The following is an 18,361-nucleotide window of genomic DNA, read 5'->3' on the forward strand; positions in this document are numbered from 1 at the left end:
GGAGGTGCCTCTGAGTGTCTGATACCTGTATCCGTGCCTGGTCGGTGCGTGGCGCCTGCAAGGGAGCCCGCTAGGTGATTAAACTGTCAGCACTTTTTAGACTCAGCGCAGGAATTACACCCTCCGCCCCAGAGCCCAACAGGTTTCCGCAGCCATGCAAGTATACATGAAGGAAAGCAAGCGTGCCTCAACAGTATCTCTTCAGTGCGCACAGCAGCGATATGAGACAAAAACATACCTAGCAAATGTCAAGCTAACAGCGAGGCCCCTATTACGTTCGCCACAAATCACATCACATAAGGAGGTCGGCTGTCTGTGGTGTTACCACTGGCATGGCCATGTCGTTAGAGAGTACAGTTGATGGGGATGATGGGCTGCTCATGTCTGGCTCACTGCGTGTCCGCGAGGTCTGTCTGCCCACACCTTGCACTACTCCCAGATTCACAACCGCTTTGAGTGCTTCCTGCCGCTAGAGCCGTTTTTCCTCCAGGCTAGGTGCTGTTGGGCCGATGCTCTGGCCTCGCCGGGTGCCTCTTTTCCTGCGTCTTCTCGACTTTTGCACCTGCCATTCACCATCCCCCTCCGTGCTCTCAGGTCGTGCGCCCTTCCTTTGCCCCGTTTCCTCCAACCAGTCACATCCATCCTACGTCGCGTCGAAGAAGCGGGCCCCATCCTTGGTGATCACTCGAAGTCGAGAGGGGAACAGCAAGGAATACGGCAGTCCCAGTTCCCGCAGCTGCTTCTTCACCGCCAGGTACGTGCTCCTCCGTCTCTGGACTGTTGCCGTGTAGTCAAGAAAAAACATCACACGACTGTTTCCCACCGTCAGATTGTCCAGTTTCCTCGTTTCGCGCAGCACCACATCCCGATCACGATAATTAAGTAGTTTGAAGAGAAACGGGCGACGTCGGGCGCCAGGTCACGGCTTCTGTGCTGGCACCCTATGCGCTCTTTCCACAACAAAGTATGGGGACAACACCTCTGAGGGCAGGAGGTCTCTCAGCCAGGACTCCGTGTACTGCTCCGGGTCTTTCCCTTTTTCGCCTTCCGGAAGCCCGACCACTCGAACATTGTTGCGCCGGGAGCGCCCTTCCGCATCTTCCATACAATCCTCCAGCACATGTACCATATCAATGATGTCTTGGAGCGCCGAGGTATGCTGATGCACCACCGGCTGCAACTCCTGGAACGACTGTCGCTGCTCGGCAACTGATTCCACCAATTTGCGATGGTCGGCTTGAAGTAATGTAAAATCTGACGTTACCTTGTCGATTCGGGTCTCAAGGGATGTCTTCGTCTGCTCCAGCGTGGTGCTGATGCACTCCACCGCCGCCAGTACGGAATGCATCTTGGCTGTAAGGGCCGCCGCTGGACCCAGATTGTAGCCCTGTGATCCATGCGACTGGCCCGGTCCATCTGCAAATTGCTGCTTCTGCAGGGTTTTGTCCCTCAGCCTGCCCATCGCAAGCTGCTGCGCAGAAGGCATCCACACCTGCTGACAGCCACCCATCCTCCAACGCCAGGCCCCCACCAAGGTCCCAATGGAGAGGGCACCCCACCAGCCCAGTGCCAACAGTCGACGCCAGGGGAGTCGCCGATCCAAACCAAGCGTCAACACAGGCTAGGACCCAGGCCCAACAGTCCGCTCTCGCCCCGCAGGTGCCTCCGGCAGTGGATCAACCAGCACCTCACTTTCTGGCGGGGATGCGTCCTCACCGACCCTCCAGAGGCCCTGCACCAGCAGTCCCGCGCCAATGGGTTACCACTACACCCCTTCAGCGGTTCCCGGCAGCGTAAGTCACAGTGTCACAGCAGCGGGATCCAGCGTGCTTCATGCAGACCTGAGTTCCCGGTGCCCTCCCCGGGCACGGCACCAATCGCGTATCAGGGGCAGCCGTCCCAGGATCACCACCAGGCGAGATGACACCAGCACCAGCGAAAATGGCGCCAACGCCAACAACAAAATGGCACCCAGGTTTTGCCGTGCCAGGCTACGGGCGTACCGTCTTCTCTCAGCGGTCACAGCCTGAGGGTATGAAGTGTGGCCACCCAGTCGACCTCGGTCATCACCCAACACTGCAGTTCGTGCCAGCGCCACTATCCGGGCGAGGGGCAGTTCCCATCTAGGCGGGGCACCAGTATCTGCCAAGTCGCAGCATCCACCAGTCGGTGTCCGCCCCGTAGGCGCCTCCAGCAGTGGCCCGACACCCACCGCGGCCCGCAGAGATGGCGCGACTGCGTAGTCCCCAGGAGACTCCTTCACAGATGCCGCCGCGCATAAGTTATTGCAACTGTGGCGCCTCAATGGTCCCAGCAGCGGAGGCCCCAGCAGCACAACCAATATAGGAGACGCACTCCATGGGGCCCCGGACACCTGATGCCCTCTCCCCACGGGGCGCTGAATATGCTCCAGATGCGGGCCGCACTATGCACACCGGCGGATAAAATGGCTCCCACATCACCTCCAAAATGGCGCCCTGATCTCAGGATGTCGGCCTGAGGGCGCGAAACTCAGTCTGATGGGGGCTGCCCGGGTGACACAAATCGTGGGCACCCAGCCGGCCACAGATGCCAACCAGCCCGGGGGTCTGCTCAGGGCGGGGTTGCTTGAGCCCCGAGGGCCCACCAGTCTCGGGGATAACACCACGAGCCGCCGCAGATCCCCCTGCGGCCCCCAGCGGCCTCTCCTCACAGTCTGTGCCGGCAAAGCTCCCAGGGGCAGCTCTTGGCGCGCGCGCAGCACTCTGCTCTCTCCCCGTTTTCTGATCTCGTTGTTGTTGGCCCCAGGACTACCACTGCTAAGCAGTGCCTATGTGCGTGTGCTCACTCCTTAAAACATGGTAATATTGGCTTATACCCACTTGGCATATTGAATTTACTTATAGGTCCCCAGTAAAGTGGTACTAGATGTACCCAGGGTCTGTGAAATGCTACTAGTGGGTGTGCAGCACTTGTTGTGCCACCCACTTACGAAGCCTTAAGAACATGTCTCATTCCTGCCATTGCAGCCTGTTTGTGCAGTTTGAAACTGCCATTTCGACCTTGCAAAATAAACCTTTTGCTAGGCCTAAACGTTCCTTTTTAGTACATATAAGTTACCTCTAGGGTAGGCCCACATCCGCCCACCGTGGACTTCAATTTTTAAATCCAACGTCATCCAAATAGATTATCATATGGTGAAAGTAAAGTCGTTTTTAGTGTCATGGCTTCTGTCTGACATGGGTGTCAGTTTTTGGTGCAGTGAGGAACTACTCGTGCTTGAAAAATGGGAAAGAAGAGGAAGGTGAAACAGACCGAAAGCATGCAAGTGGGAAGCAGAGCAGATATTGAAAAAAGCGAGCACTGATTGTAATGATAAGGCGCCTAATAAATCGCAAGCCCTGTTCAAAATCGTCAGGGACCTGTCTCATCCAGCTTGTGTGGCCAACACGGTCGTGGCATCGCAAACCCTGTGCGATGCACTGGCGGGTGCCTTTGAGGAGAAGACTGCTAAGATCCTAGAGGGCTTAAAAAACCCTCTGCCAGCAGACCTCGGTCTGGGAGCTCCGGTTAGCTCGATCAGTCGACCCCGGTCAGGCGGGTCTCGTCCTGATCCGGGAGCTCCGAACGGGTCACCCAGTCGACCCCAGCCGAATGATGTAGGCCTTATACAGGCCACGCTTGGAGTGGGAGCTCCGGGTGATCCCTCCAGTCGACCCCAGGTGGATACACCTGGTCCCAATCTGGGAGCTCCGGTCGGAACACCCAGTCGACCCCACTCGAGTGACCTTGGTCTTTGCTTGGGTGCTCCGGATATTTTATCCAGTCGACCCCAACTAAGACAGTTCCCCCGTCCCTCCTATGAGGAATTCTGCAGTTTGGCACAAACGGTTGCTTCGGGCTCTCCGCTCGACCCACTACCTCCCAAATTTTGGAAGGTCTTCCATGCAGAACTCTTTCCGCCGTTGCACGCCATCTGCCTCCAGTCCTTGGAGTCGGCTTGGGTTCCTGATTGCTGGAAGTTAGCAGTGGTATCTCCACTGCTCAAGAAGCCAACGTTAGACCCTGCCTGTCTTTCCAACTACAGGCCTATCTCTTTGCTCCCATTTCCTATCAAGATCATGGAAAAATGGGTGACCCGCTCGCTCTCTGGTTTTCTTGAGAACATCGGTTGGTTTGACGAGGCACAGTTTGGCTTCCGCCCCGGGCATGGGACGGAGTCAGCACTGGTTACCGTATTGGACAACCTCCGGATGCGTGTCGACAGTGGACGGGCAGCCTTTTTAGTGCTGCTCGACATGTCGGCCGCGTTCGATACGGTCTGCCATCAAACCCTCATCAGAAGACTGGAGGAGTGCGGGGTCACAGGGAGCGCAAGAGATTGGTTGGTTTCTTATCTGGGTAGCCGGCAACAGCTGGTCTCGCTTCCTCCTTTCCGCTCTGAGCCACGGAAAGTGGGACAGGGGGTTCCACAGGGCTCGGCCATCAGCCCGATACTTTTCAATCTGTATCTTCGCCCCCTAGTCCAGCTTATTAAATCTTTTGGTGTCTCGGCTTTTAATTACGCCGATGACACCCAGCTGGTCTTTTCTCTGGAAGGTAACAACACGGTCTCACTGGAAACTTTCCATCACTGTATGGCAGCTACAGCGGATTGGCTTCGAGCCAATTCCCTCCAATTTAACAGCTCTAAGACGGAGGTGCTCCACTGCTCCAGTGATCGAATTCCGTGGGCTCTTCCAGAGAATTTCTGGCCCACTGCTTTCCCGGAACCAGTAGCGGCGGCGGAATCAGCCCGCAACTTGGGGGTTATTTTTGGCCCGAACCTACAGCTCGACCTGCACGTAAACAAAACTATCGCCACGTGCATGATGCTGTTACGCATGTTGCGCAAAGTTCTGCCTCTTCTCCCCGCCCAGGCCAGGCCAGAGGTAGTTCGCAGTACTATTTTAAGTCGTTTAGACTACTGCAATGCGCTGCTTCTGGAGGCCCCTAAAAATCTGGTGGGGAAGTTACAACGGGTGCAGAACATGGCTGCCAAGCTGGCTCTCTCGCGGGCTAGATTTAGCTCTTCCACTCTGGCTCTAAGAGACCTGCACTGGCTTCCGGTGCATCTGCGAGTGATGTATAAGGCCGCGTGTTTGGTGTTTAAGGCCGTACACCAACAGGGCCCAATACCACTTCGCGACATGTTTGCTTGGTATGCTGCCTCGCGGCCCCTCCGCTCATCCTCAGCCAGCTTGTTGGTGGTCCCGAGGTTCCAGAGAGTCAGGATGGGTGGCCGCTCATTCAGTGTTGCGGCGGCCAGACTCTGGAATTCCCTTCCTCTCTCTCTGAGAAGCCACAAGGATTACCTACCATTTAGGAAAGCGCTGAAAACGCATTTGTTCCCGAAAATTGTTTGAGCAGTGAGTTGTGTGCCTGCCGAAGTTCAAAGCGCCAGGATGCCCTCTGGGTGATAGGTTGCGCTTTATAAGTACACAAAATAATAAATAAATATAAATAAATAATGATGAGAGGACTTGGCATCCATTGAGAGTCACCTGATTATCTCGTCATTTATACATATTTGAGGCAAGAAATAAAGGTGTGTTACTTCTAGCGATCTGAGCTGTCTGTTTGGTACATGGACCGCGCTATTGGTACCGGCAAATATCCCTGTGTCAAAAAAAAACAGCATTGGCAATGCCAATAGGTCTGGCTTTAAAGTAATGTTGTATGGTAATATGAAGCATTACATGTAAATAGCATGGGGATGGTTATGTACTTATGTGGAAGCAAGGACCTGTCGAATAATATTGGTTACGGTTAAATGGTCAGGTGACAGTTGAACTTTCAAGCCAGACCTAAACATCCATGTAGGTAAATGACTGCCCAGCTCCCATCTGTGCTGCTGCCAGAAAAAAACACCATCAATTTTCTAGTCATGTAAGCCATTGTAATGTGTGCGTCTCTAAGCGTTCATGCTCAGGCAGCTAGATAAATAAACACACTTATTGCAGCTGCATGGAGGGCAAGCACTTTTTTTGTGGATGCATACAAGTGCCCAATCAAAACATGTGCTCCTGGCTCCCAACCTGTGGGTGGAGCCGAAACCCCTCTCTAGTGTTTCTCAAATAATTGTCTTGTGACAGCTGCACTGTCAAGCCAGATCATAAAAATGAATGTGACCTTGTATCTGGTGCTCATGTAAAGCTCCTCAATATCTTCTGTTCAAGTTTTCTTTATATTTTATAGACCTACACACTGCCCAAATAATAATTTATTTCCTGAAAATAGTCTCTGATCCGAAATAACAGTTTTATACATTTAGAAAAGTTTTTTTTTGTCCTCCAGTACTAGCTTGCCATTTTCTGAAAGTACATCAGTGTTCCTAAATGCCAGCTTCATGTCTGAAAGGGGTTATACCCAAAGGGGCCAGTATAGTTGGATTTTTAAGCAAACATCAGCTTGAAATATTTTGGAAATTGATCTCAGAAATACCAGTTTGTCATTTTCTGCAGATAAAATATATTTGTCTTCAAATTTCAATTGCCATTTTCTGATGGTAGCAGTGTATGCTTTCATCCATCCAGTGCAAACAGATGTACAACATTAGAAACATCCTTCACAAACAACAAATCCCTAGGCAGTGCAAGCCTCTGGAACAGGGTTCCTAATGCTAAGAACTGGTACAACACGTGTATCAACAATCCAAGAGAAGGGCACGCACAACAGATGCAGCACTGACAGAAGAAGTGCGATGTTCCACCAAAGGACAGGTGCAGCACCTATACAAGGAGTGAAAGTGTTTCTCCTACATGGAACAGATGCACCACCAACAGGAGAATTTGCAAGTGCTCTCCCCACAAAAAATAGGTACAGCACCCTTACAAGAAGTGCAGGTGTTCTCCCCACAAAGAACTGGTGCAGCACCGATACAAGAAGGGCAATCGTTCCCCCCAACAAAGAAAATGGAGAGCACTGACATAAGAAATGCAAGTGCTCTCCCACGAAGAACATGTGCAGCACCAACACAAGAAGTGCAAGTGTTTCTCCAATAAAATATAGGTGCAACATGGACACAAAAAGTGCAAGTGTTCTCCCCACAAAGAACAAGGAGAGCACTGACAGACGAAGTGCAAGTGTTCTTCCCTCAAAGAACACGGAGAGCACCGGCACAAGGAGTGCAATTGTTCTCCCAATGAAGAACAGGTGCAGCACCAACATATGAAGTGAAAGTGGGCAGGCGTAAGGTTTTGACGCAATGGCGTTCTAGAAGTGGCACACTGAAATCTTATAGATTTCAGTGTGACACTTCTAAAAGACTTTGATGCATGGGAACACCCACCCTGCATGCATTATACCTAACACAGGTATAATGTAAGGCAGGGGTTTATGAAGTGATGCATATTCCTAAATATGGTGCATTATTTACACCGCCGCAGCGTCACAAAAAGTGACGCAACAGCCGCATAAATGAGATGCAAGGGCACATAAGGCCCATGAAGCGCAAGTGTTCTCCCCACAAAGAACAGGTGTCCCACTAACACAAGAAGGGCAAGTGTTCTCCCAAACAGGAACAGGTGCAGCACCGACACTAGAAGTGTAAGTATCCCTCCTACAAAGGGCAAGTGCAACTCCAAAACAAGAAGAGCAAGTGTTCCTCCCAGCAAAGGACAGGTACATTTTCGACACCAGAAGTGCAAGTGGACCAACAAAGGACATGTGCAGCACGGGCACAAGAAGTGCAAGTGTGCCAACAAAGACATGTGCAACATTGATACAAGAAGTGCAAGTGTTCTCCCGTAAAAGAACAGGTGCAGCACTGAAACATGAAGTGCAAGTGTTCTCCCCACAAAGAACAAGGAGAGCACTGACAGAAGAAGTGCAAGTGTTCTTCCCTCAAAGAACACGGAGAGCACCGGCACAAGGAGTGCAATTGTTCTCCCAATGAAGAACAGGTGCAGCACCAACATATGAAGTGAAAGTGGGCAGGCGTAAGGTTTTGACGCAATGGCGTTGTAGAAGTGGCGCACTGAAATGTTATAGATTTCAGTGTAACACTTCTACGAGACTTTGATGCATGGGAACACCCACCCTGCATGCATATACCTACCACAGGTATAATGTAAGGCAGGGGTTTATGAAGTGACGCATATTCCTAAATATGGCGCAACATGGTGCATTATTTACACCGCCGCAGCGTCACAAAAAGTGACGCAACAGCCGCATAAATGTGATGCAAGGGCTCATAAGGCCCATGAAGTGCAAGTGTTCTCCTCACAAAGAACAGGTGTCCCACTAACACAAGAAGGGCAAGTGTTCTCCCAACAGGAACAGGTGCAGCACCGACACTAGAAGTGTAAGTGTCCCTCCTACAAAGGGCAAGTGCAAGTCCAACACAAGAAGGGCAAGTGTTCCTCCCAGCAAAGGACAGGTACATTTTCGACACCAGAAGTGCAAGTGTACCAACAAAGGACATGTGCAGCACGGGCACAAGAAGTGCACGTGTACCAACAAAGGACATGTGCAGCATTGATAAAAGAAGTGCAAGTGTTCCTCCCAACAAAGAACAGGTGCACCACCGGCACAAGAAGAGCAAGTGTTGCTCCCACAAAGAACAGATAGCAATCAGAGTAGTATACCATAATATTTTTAGTTAACGGTCCTGAATAATCGCCACTGATCATTGTCTGACACATTTAGGGCGAGAAACATGTCGACCATCTGGGAGTAGACTAGATATTTTGTTGCATATTGAAAAACACGCTACCCCTCCCTTGTTATTTTATTCAGGCAGGGTACCTAATAGAATAAAGTTTGCACTAGGACACTCTGACCTGTTTTAAACTGCACCACACATATCTACATAGGACTAGGCCCCTCACACCCACCGCACCCTTACGGCAAGGAACAGAAGATCTCCGACAGAGAGCCCCTTTAAGGGTGCCCGTTGGGCATTGCAGCGCCGGCCCAACGAGGAGCAGGCTCAAATGATGAAGCATGACACCTAGCTTGCTAGGTCTGTTGAGAGCCCTAGTTCCGAAAGGAGAATTTCACCTCTCCTTCACTGACCCCCTGTAATGCATTGCCAGACCACACCAGTTATGGCATTTTGGTGACCACAATTTCACCTAGGAACTTTCTACCCTCCTTTGTTTATAAAGTAATCACAGTAGTGCCAGAGTTCCTGTTGAAATACATGGGCATCTACAGTGGAACCACTCCACAGACAGAGCAGGAACAACACGGATGAAAACAAATGAGAGCCTCACTCCCTCGGAAAACGAGATGCACACCCCACAGCATGGTTAATGCCCTTGAGACAGGGAACAAAGGCAGAACGGACCGAATACAACCGCACTTCTCAGTGCGCTGGTCTGATTCTATGTGAGGGCCTCTTGATCTGCTTTGAGCGCTGATTGGATAGCCCATTAGACTTGCACAGAACATGTGCAGCACCAACCGAACCAGTGCATATTACCTTGGACCTGAGAGCCGGGGCAGCCCTGGTGCAGGAGGCATGCCACTGGCACTGAAGAGGACAACATCAGTGCAAGCATCCTTCATACTTGTAGAGATTGGCAACGACTGGCCTCACTGAAAGATGGCAGGGTTAAGATCCTTGCACTAATTGCCTGCTTTCCATCCCCCACCGTGACTTCTGCTCTTTGAGCTGTACCATTATTCCTTGATCTAGATGGTTATTTTTGCAACAAGGGTGTAGCCAGAAAAAAAAATACCCCCACTGTCAACCATATCCTGAATGACGTGAGCAAGCCTCTCCAAATGCACAATATGATGCTTTTTATATGCCTTAAATCTTTATTGCTGTATTTCCTTCTGTCCTTGGATATTTTCTTCAAGTTTCTTGTTTTTCTTCCCTTCCTTCCTCTCATAGTGGCATCCTTTCTTACATCGTTTCTTCCATGCTTTCATCTAGCCTTATACCATTCCATCTTTCCTTTATTGTTATCTCCTTTCTTCTTTACTTCGATTTAATATACTTCGTCCTTCCTTTTGATCTTTTTCCTTGCATCTTTCCTTATAACCCAAATCCTTCCTTCTTTGCCTTTGAAATTTAATGCAATCTCCTTCCTTCAGTCTTACTTTAATGGACTAACTCCATTTGCCTCTCTTTCGGTTTTATTGGTCACTTTTATAATTTTTCTTTCGCTGTCCCTACCTACTCGAGTACATCTCAGCCTCTATCATCTAGCTCTGCCACAGTATTGTCTTGTGTTTTAGTAGCTTCTAAATAGAGATCTGGGAGTCAAAGTTGAAAGCTGACAGGGGTAATAAAGAATAATTCGGTGGGCCCATTGTCAGACCCCCAAGCAGCTGGGCAAGTGGGTGGGTGGGTCTCCTGTTTAGAAGCTGATGGGGCAGAAGTGGGCCAGTTGTCTGATGTTTGTTGACACGTCAAATCTGGCATCCATGGAGCCTGACCTGCTTGGGGTAGGCCCCCTGATAGGTCATGATAGGCATTACGTGAATGTGTTATACCACCCTTGAATTTTAATTTGATGGTGCTCTGATTTAGACTGTGAAACCAAATAATACTTATGTGTGCACCTGAAGTTAGTTTGGATTACAATTGGTTTTGTTTACCCGCTTGTCATTATAGCCTTGAGAAAGCAAACAGATTTCTTAAAACAGAGCTGCTGCTTCTTTAAAAAAAAAAGAAAGAAAATCACATAAGATTTTGTATGAATTTGATGGCCCTTTGAATACATTGGTATATTTGAGAAGCTGAGTCTTTGTCCAATACTGATTTTCTATCAATAATAATACCCTCTATACCTTTCTGTGATTCTGTGTTTGAGTGTCTGCAGCTTTACTGCTGGGAAAATAGTGCAAAATAATAATAGGTTCCTAGACATGAGCAGGGCATACATCTCCAGCCCCATGGGACTGTTTTGAGGCATCTTACATTACTTTGCTCTCTTACACACCGCAGGAAATGTCTTCAAAGACTGGAATATCATGGTATGAGGTTTTGTACACATGAATGTGATGACTTTCTATTTCGATTGCTGGAGTTTGCAGGAGCTTTTTGATTCATTATTGTCGCTCTTCCCTAACCCACGTGCAACACCCTTTGGTTCAGGTTGTTTTCTCCTTACTTCTTTTTTCGGGGTACAATTTACTTCTGTTCATGGTGCACTTGATTTTTTTCTGTTTTTTTAAATAGAGGATGGATATGAATGTTAAACTCGTTAAAATGAAATGGAGATGAATGCTCAGGCTTTTGAAGCATTAATTGAAGTCTGCTTTTGTCTGAACAGATGTTTGTTTTGTTTCTGATTCTTTTTTTTCATGCAGGATGTCTCTGTGTGATTTAGCTGGATCTGAGCGATGCACTAAGACGGATTCTGCTGGCGATAGATTAAAAGAAGCTGGAAACATCAATAATTCTCTTCTAATTCTTGGAAAATGTATTGCAGCTTTGAAGCACAACCAGAATCTCAAGTGAGCATTTATTTCTCATTTTCTCCCCATTGACTTCTTCACGGTGTAATTCCATACCATTTCTGACACCTTCAGCCAACACTAGCTTTTTTAGCCAACTTTATATATTGAGCAAGTAAATGTCTAAAATGTCCCCAAAACAAATACTTTAAAAAAAATTGAATTAATATCTCCTATGTAATACTAACACAAGCGCTCATAACTCTTGTCCATCCCCTTGTACGCACCACATACTCTTCTCCAAAACAAATCACTACCCCTGCACTATTCAAATGCCACTCACCAGCAATAATGCACATGCACATCTTTCACAGAAAACCACTGCATCAATTTCTCCACTCACTACTCCACAAAAATAAAACGCACATCTCATTATATTGTATTCCTTACACATGCATTCCATTACTATGTAACCATCTATATATATATTTTTTATTTTAGTCCTATTTTACAAGTAAAACAAATACTTTCTGCCCTACCATCACCCTACACCTCTATCAATGTATCCTCTATCTTCATTCTCTCTCACCCCAAACCCTTTCTACTACTAGGATCTGCAAAATAACCCTTCCTAGACTCCTCCTTCCTCTACACATCCTGGCTCACCCCAAACATCAGTTTACTACTATGATCGCCCAAACGACCCTACTAAATTCTCCCTCATGTCATCTGTACTTTGACTCATTACAAACCTAAATTTTCTACTCTGATTCGCTTTCTCCATAATCCCATTCTGTAGGTTCTTTCATCCTCCATCTCCTTTACTTTTCCCAGACCTCCACTTACTGCTATGATCTCCCAATTAACATTTCTGGTTTTCTTCCCCCTTCTGTCCCTCCATTATGCTATTCAATCCAACTAACGGACTCGCATGTCCTCCACTCAAATTAACTCGTACCTCCTGTTAGAAGCGGCTGTCTCTAGTTGGCAGAGGTATACACTTCTGACAAATAGGGACACACCTTTTCTAGTCAGGGCAAGGAGATCACACACTTAGATAACCCCTGCTCACCCCCTTGGTAGCTTGGCAAAGCAGACAGGCTTATCTCAGAGGCAGTGCGTTAAGCATTTATGACCACATACAGTAATAAAGTGAATACACTACAAATGGACACGACACAGTAGTATTATAAAAATAAGTATTTTTATATAAGGTTTAGCACAAGACCAAATAACGACAAAAATATACCACAGTCTTAATAAATACTCTTGGAAGGAAAAATAATAGTTCAAGCACGGTTTCTTCTTAGCACAAAGTCTTTAGTATCAAAAGCAACTCTTCTTCTCTAAAACACAGTTCTTGGCAACAATGTAACCCACACGGGAGTCACACGACGTCGAGGCAAAGTTAATCCAAAGGTTCGGCGTCGACCGCGAGGAGCGCTACGTCGAGCCCAGAGTCGCACAGACCCCAACAACACAGTACCTTGGAAAAGTGAAGCACTCGATGATCAGCGGCGTCGAGATGTCCGGCGTCGCGTCTTCGGCGTCGATCGGGCCTCGGAGTCGGGGCGATCTGCAGCGGCGTCGACCGAAGTCAGGCGGGAGCAGCGCTCACGGGATGAAGCAGGATACGGCGTCGTCGATGTCGATGTTGCAAGAGTGAGCAGCGCTCACGGCGTCGAGAGGGCTCGAAGTCGATGCGATCAGCGGCGGTGCAGACACGGGGTCACTTGGAGCTGGAGCCGAACTCACTACTCACTGGCGTTGCTGCTGGCGTCGATCGGGCCCGGCGGCCGGCGTCGAGGAAGCGGGACACTGGAGCCGTTACTCACGATGTCGAGCTGGATTCGGCGGCGTCCGTCGGCGTCGAGATTGCTGGATTCTTTCAAAGGTGCTGGATTCACAAACTCCAGCAAATAGCACTTTAAGCAGATGAAGTCCTTTAGCCCTGTGACTTCAACAGGAGACTGGCACTCTTCCAGTCCTTGGAGATTTTCTCAGCAAAGAGTGAGAGTACACACAAAAGTTCCTCTCTCCTGGTTCCTTGGCAAAAATAAAGAAGCAATGCAGGATTCCCCCAACAAACAGCACTCTGGCAGAAGGGGTAGGCAGTCCTTAGATCAGCAGGCTTCTTGTCCTTGGTTCAGGTTTCCTTGTCAGAAGTGATCTGATTTCTTGGTTCAGGGGTCCTTCTCTTATACCCCTTTTTGGCTTTGATCCCTTTGTCCATGCAGGGGAATTTCCCCCCATCCTGGGTTTGTTGTGGGTGTTGCCAGGCCAGAGCACCTGGCCTATTCACTGGGCAGGGCAGAGTCCTCAGCCGCTCAGCAGGAGCGGAGCCAGCATTGTTACTGGCAGGGGCAGGGCCATCAGTTGCCCGGCAGGAGGCGGGCCAGGGAAGTCCCAGGCAAGCACAGAGTCATCAGTCGCCTGGCAGGGGGGCGGAGCCAACATTGTATCAGGCAGGGCAGGCTATCAAGAGCTACTCTCCCCTACTCTCAATGCAAATGCCCCACTCATCCCACACTGACTCATTCAGACTCTCTGGAGCCACCCAGCTCCTGTCACACACACACCAGAACCAGCAGAGACCGGTAGACAGTTAGACAAGAAAATAGCTACTTTCTAAAAGTGCTATTTTCAAACACAGAGTCCAAAAACCATCCACACAAACGGATGCGTTATTAAACCCTGAGTTCAGGGATACCAAACTCGACATTGCACCATGCTCCCCGAGCCCGCTAGGATTATAACATTAATAATCCTGGCAGCCCATTCTAACTGATGGAGAGCAGGCTACCTTACAATAGTGAAAAACGACTATGGATGTAATTCACTATTAGGACATGCCAACCTTGTCAGGCTTGTCCTACCTTATGCTTACAATGCACCCTGCCCGTGGGCCTACCATAGGGGTGACTAACATGAAGTTAAGGGAAGGTTTAGGGACTGGCAAGTAGGTGTACGTGCGCAGTCCTCGTGACAGTCAGACTGTACGTGGTCTGGCAATGGCAGACCTTCAGACATACTTTTACTAGGCCGCTCTTGTGGGTGGCACAACATGTGCTGCAAGCCCACTAGCAGCATTTGTATTTACAAGCCCTGGCACTCCTGGTGCACTCTACTAGGGACTGATAGTAAACCAAATAAGCCAAACATGGAAGTCAATCAATACAGCAATTTCACATAGGGAGCACTTGCACTGTGGCACTGATCAGCAGTGGCACAGTGCCCAAAGCATATACCAGCAAAAACATCGTAAACAGAGGAGGCAAACAGAAAAAATGGAGGAGAGACTCATGCCAATGATGCCAGGTCTAACACGTGTCCCCTCCAGCTGAAATGTGGGGAGAACTACCCTTACCCTAGGGAGTCCTCATCACTAAGGCGGAAAAATCTGGACAGACCATCAGCATTGGCGTGATCTGTGCCAGGGCGGTGTTCCACCGTGAAGTCCATCCCCTGTAGGGAAATGGACCACCTCAACAGCTTTGGATTCTCACCCCTCATCTGCATCAACCATCTGAGGGGCCTGTGGTCTGTCTGCACCCGGAAGTGAGTCCCAAACAGGTAGGGTCTCAGCTTTTTCAGTGCCCAGACCACAGCAAATGCTTCTCTTTCTATCGCACTCCACCTCTGTTCCCTGGGGAGTAACCTCCTGCTGATGAAGGCTACAGGTAAGTCTCGGCCCTCTTCATTCACCTGAGCTAGAACAGCCCCCACGCCATGCTCTGAAGCGTCCGTCTGGACAACAAATTCTTTAGAAAAGTCGGGTGCCTGGAGTATGGGTGCTGTGCACATTGCAGTTTTCAGGGTGTCAAAGGCCGTCTGACAGGCGTCAGTCCAGTTCACAAGTCGTGGCTGCTTCCTGGAAGTCAGCGAAGTCAAGGGGTGCACAATGTTACCATAATCCTTGACAAACCTCCTGTAGTAACCCGTGAGACCCAAGAAGGCTCTCACCTGAGTCTGGGTTTTGGGCGGTGCCCATGCCAGGATGGTATCAATCTTGGGTTGCAGGGGGGCCACCTTGCCGCTCCCTACTTGGTGCCCCAAGTACACCACTGAACCCTGCCCAATCTGGCACTTACTGGCTTTGATTGTGAGGCCTGCTCTGCGCAGGGCCAACAACACTTCCTGGAGGTGGCACAAGTGTTCTTCCCAGCTGGCGCTGAACACTGCGATGTCGTCCAGGTAGGCGGCACTGAAATCCTCCAGCCCAGCCAAGACCTGGTTGACCAACCTCTGGAAGGTGGCAGGGGCATTCTTCATCCCAAAGGGCATAACCCGGAACTGGTAGTGCCCATCTGGTGTGGAGAATGCTGACCTCTCTTTTGCCCCATCGGTCAAGGCGATCTGCCAGTACCCAGACGTTAGATCAAACGTACTAAGATACTGGGCAGCCCCTAACCGATCGATGAGCTCATCAGCTCTGGGGATGGGGTGCGCGTCAGTCTTGGTGACTGAATTGAGTCCTCGGTAATCCACACAGAACCGAAGTTCCGGTGAAGCACCAGGCGCTGCAGCCTTTGGAACCAAGACCACGGGGCTGGCCCAAGGACTGCTAGAGGACTCAACCACCCCTAGGGCAAACATCTTGGAGACCTCCTCCTTGATGTATGCTCTGACCTTGTCAGTCACTCTGTAAGCCTTGTGCTTGACAGGAGTGCTGTCCCCGGTGTCTACATCATGGACACACCACTGAGTAACACCAGGAATCAAGGAAAACAGATCAGGGAATTGCCCCAACAAATGGCGACAATCCTGCTGCTGTTCAGGGGTCAGTGTGTCAGAGAGGACAACACCATCCACTGACCCATCTTGCTCTTTGGCATACAGGAGGTCAGGAAGAGGCTCACTCTCCTCCTCCATTCCAGCATCTGTAGCTAGGAGCATGCCCACTTCGGACCTTTCTAAGTGGGGCTTCAACCGGTTGACATGCAGGACCCGCAAGGGGTTCCTGGGAGACTTTAAATCCACCAGGTAGGTGACATCGCTCTTCTTCTCCACAACCTCGAATGGTCCAGTCCACCTGTCCTTGAGCGCACAAGGTTCCACAGGGGACATGACCCAAACTTTCTGTCCAGGCTGAAGCTCTACCAGAGTGGCCCTCTGGTCGTACCACCGCTTCATCTCCTCCTGGCTGGCCTCCAGATTTGCCTGAGCAAGATCCCTGAAGCGCCTAGTCTGGTTCCTAAAGGCCAGCATGTAACTGTACACATCCTGGGGAGGTTTCCTGGGAGATTGCTCCCAGCCTTCTTTGACCAGACTTAAAGGTCCTCTTACCGGGTGACCATACAAAAGCTCAAAGGGGCTGAACCCTAGAGACTTCTGTGGCACCTCACGGTAAGCAAACAACAGGCATGGCAAGAGGACGTCCCATTTACGCCTCATTGGTTCTTCAAGACCCATAATCATGCCCTTAAGGGTACGGTTGAACCTTTCAACCAACCCGTTACCTTGAGGGTGGTAAGGAGTGGTGAACTTATAAGTTACCCCACACTCCTTCCACAGAGACTTCATATAGTTGGAAATGAAGTTGGTGCCCCGGTCTGACACCACCTCTCTGGGGAACCCCATTCTAGAGAAAACACCCATTAGTGCCCGTCCCACCACGGGGGCAGTCACTGTTCTGAGAGGGATGGCTTCCGGGTACCGTGTGGCATGGTCCACCAAGACCAGGATGAACCTGTTGCCCAGGGCTGTCTTGGGGTTCAGTGGCCCAACAATGTCAATCCCCACCCGGTCAAAGGGGGTACTGACCACGGGAAAAGGTTGGAGGGGAGCCTTCTGCTTCCGCCCGCTTTTCCCACTTGCCTGGCAAGTCTGACAGGTCTTGCAATGGACATCTGTGTCCCTTCGCATCTGAGGCCAATAGAAATGGGTGACAAGCCTGTCATAGGTCTTGTCTTGCCCCAGATGTCCAGCTAAAGGAACGTCATGAGCCAAACCCAGTAGGAAGGCTCTGAAGCGCTGGGGTACCACCAGCACACGGGCTGACCCAGGCTCAGCAGCCTTAGGCTCGCTATACAGGAGGTCGTTCTCCCAGTACACAAAATGTGACCCCGACTGATCACCTGAGGTTTGGGCTGAGGCCTGCTGCCTCATACCCACAAGAGAAGGGCACACTTTCTGTTCTGCACAGAATTCCTCCCTGGAGGGACCACCATCCTGCTGCCAATGGGTCAGCTCGGGCAGGTCTCCCAGTTCGGCAACTTGTTCACCTGTGGGTTCCAGGGCATCCCCCTCGAGGTCTGCCTCCTCCTGGACCACGGGAACTACGGGGGACGGTTTCCCGCGCCCCCTGCCTCTTCTCTTCACAGCTGGGTCCTGGGCCATACTTTCAGGCTCCAGAACCCCATCAACACCCTTACTTGCTGTCATGGATCGAGTGGTTGCACACACCCACTCTGGCACACCCAACATTTTCAAATGTGTCTCCCTCTCCACCTTAGCCCAAGGGGAGTCTTCTAAATCGTTGCCCAGGAGACAATCAACAGGCATGGCGGGCCTCACAGCAACCTGAAGAGTACCCGAAACTCCCCCCCATTCAAAGGAAACTTGAGCTACCTCACACTCTTTCTGGGAGTTGTCAGCAGCTATCACAGGGTAGAATGCGTGGGGAACAACCTGCTCTCTGGACACCAAGTGACACTTGACAGCTGTCACACTCGCTCCGGTGTCTCGGAGAGCTTCCACTCTATGGCCATTAATGGTCACCCACTGCCTATATTTTTTAGTGTTACTAGGCAGAGGGGGTGGCGGGACCAATTCCATGTCTCCTAGAGAGACCAGGGACATCTCTGCGGGACCCTCCCCACCATGGGCAACCATCTCCTCCCCTCCCAGAGCTACACTAGCCAACTGACGGGGTGGTGCACTGGGTAGTGCACCAGACTTCTTCAAGGGACACTGAGGGTCATAAAAACGGTGTCCTACCTGCTTACAAACGAAGCAGGTCAGTGGGCCCCTATGACCAGGTTTACCT

General features: G+C 50.2%; 1 protein-coding gene across 1 annotated transcript in view; it reads left to right on the forward strand.

Moving 5' to 3' along the window:
* The window catches only part of LOC144828803 (kinesin-like protein KIF20A), a 412,946-nt gene that overhangs the window by 189,922 nt on the left and 204,663 nt on the right, over positions 1 to 18,361 (forward strand). Inside the window, exon 10 of the mRNA XM_078687291.1 lies at positions 11,287 to 11,433. Within this exon, the coding sequence (XP_078543417.1) occupies positions 11,287 to 11,433 (147 nt within the window). The remainder of the gene's footprint in view (positions 1 to 11,286; positions 11,434 to 18,361) is intronic.

Source organism: Lissotriton helveticus, chromosome 4_1 (genome assembly GCF_964261635.1).
Source record: "Lissotriton helveticus chromosome 4_1, aLisHel1.1, whole genome shotgun sequence".
Taxonomy (NCBI): Eukaryota; Metazoa; Chordata; class Amphibia; order Caudata; family Salamandridae; genus Lissotriton; species Lissotriton helveticus.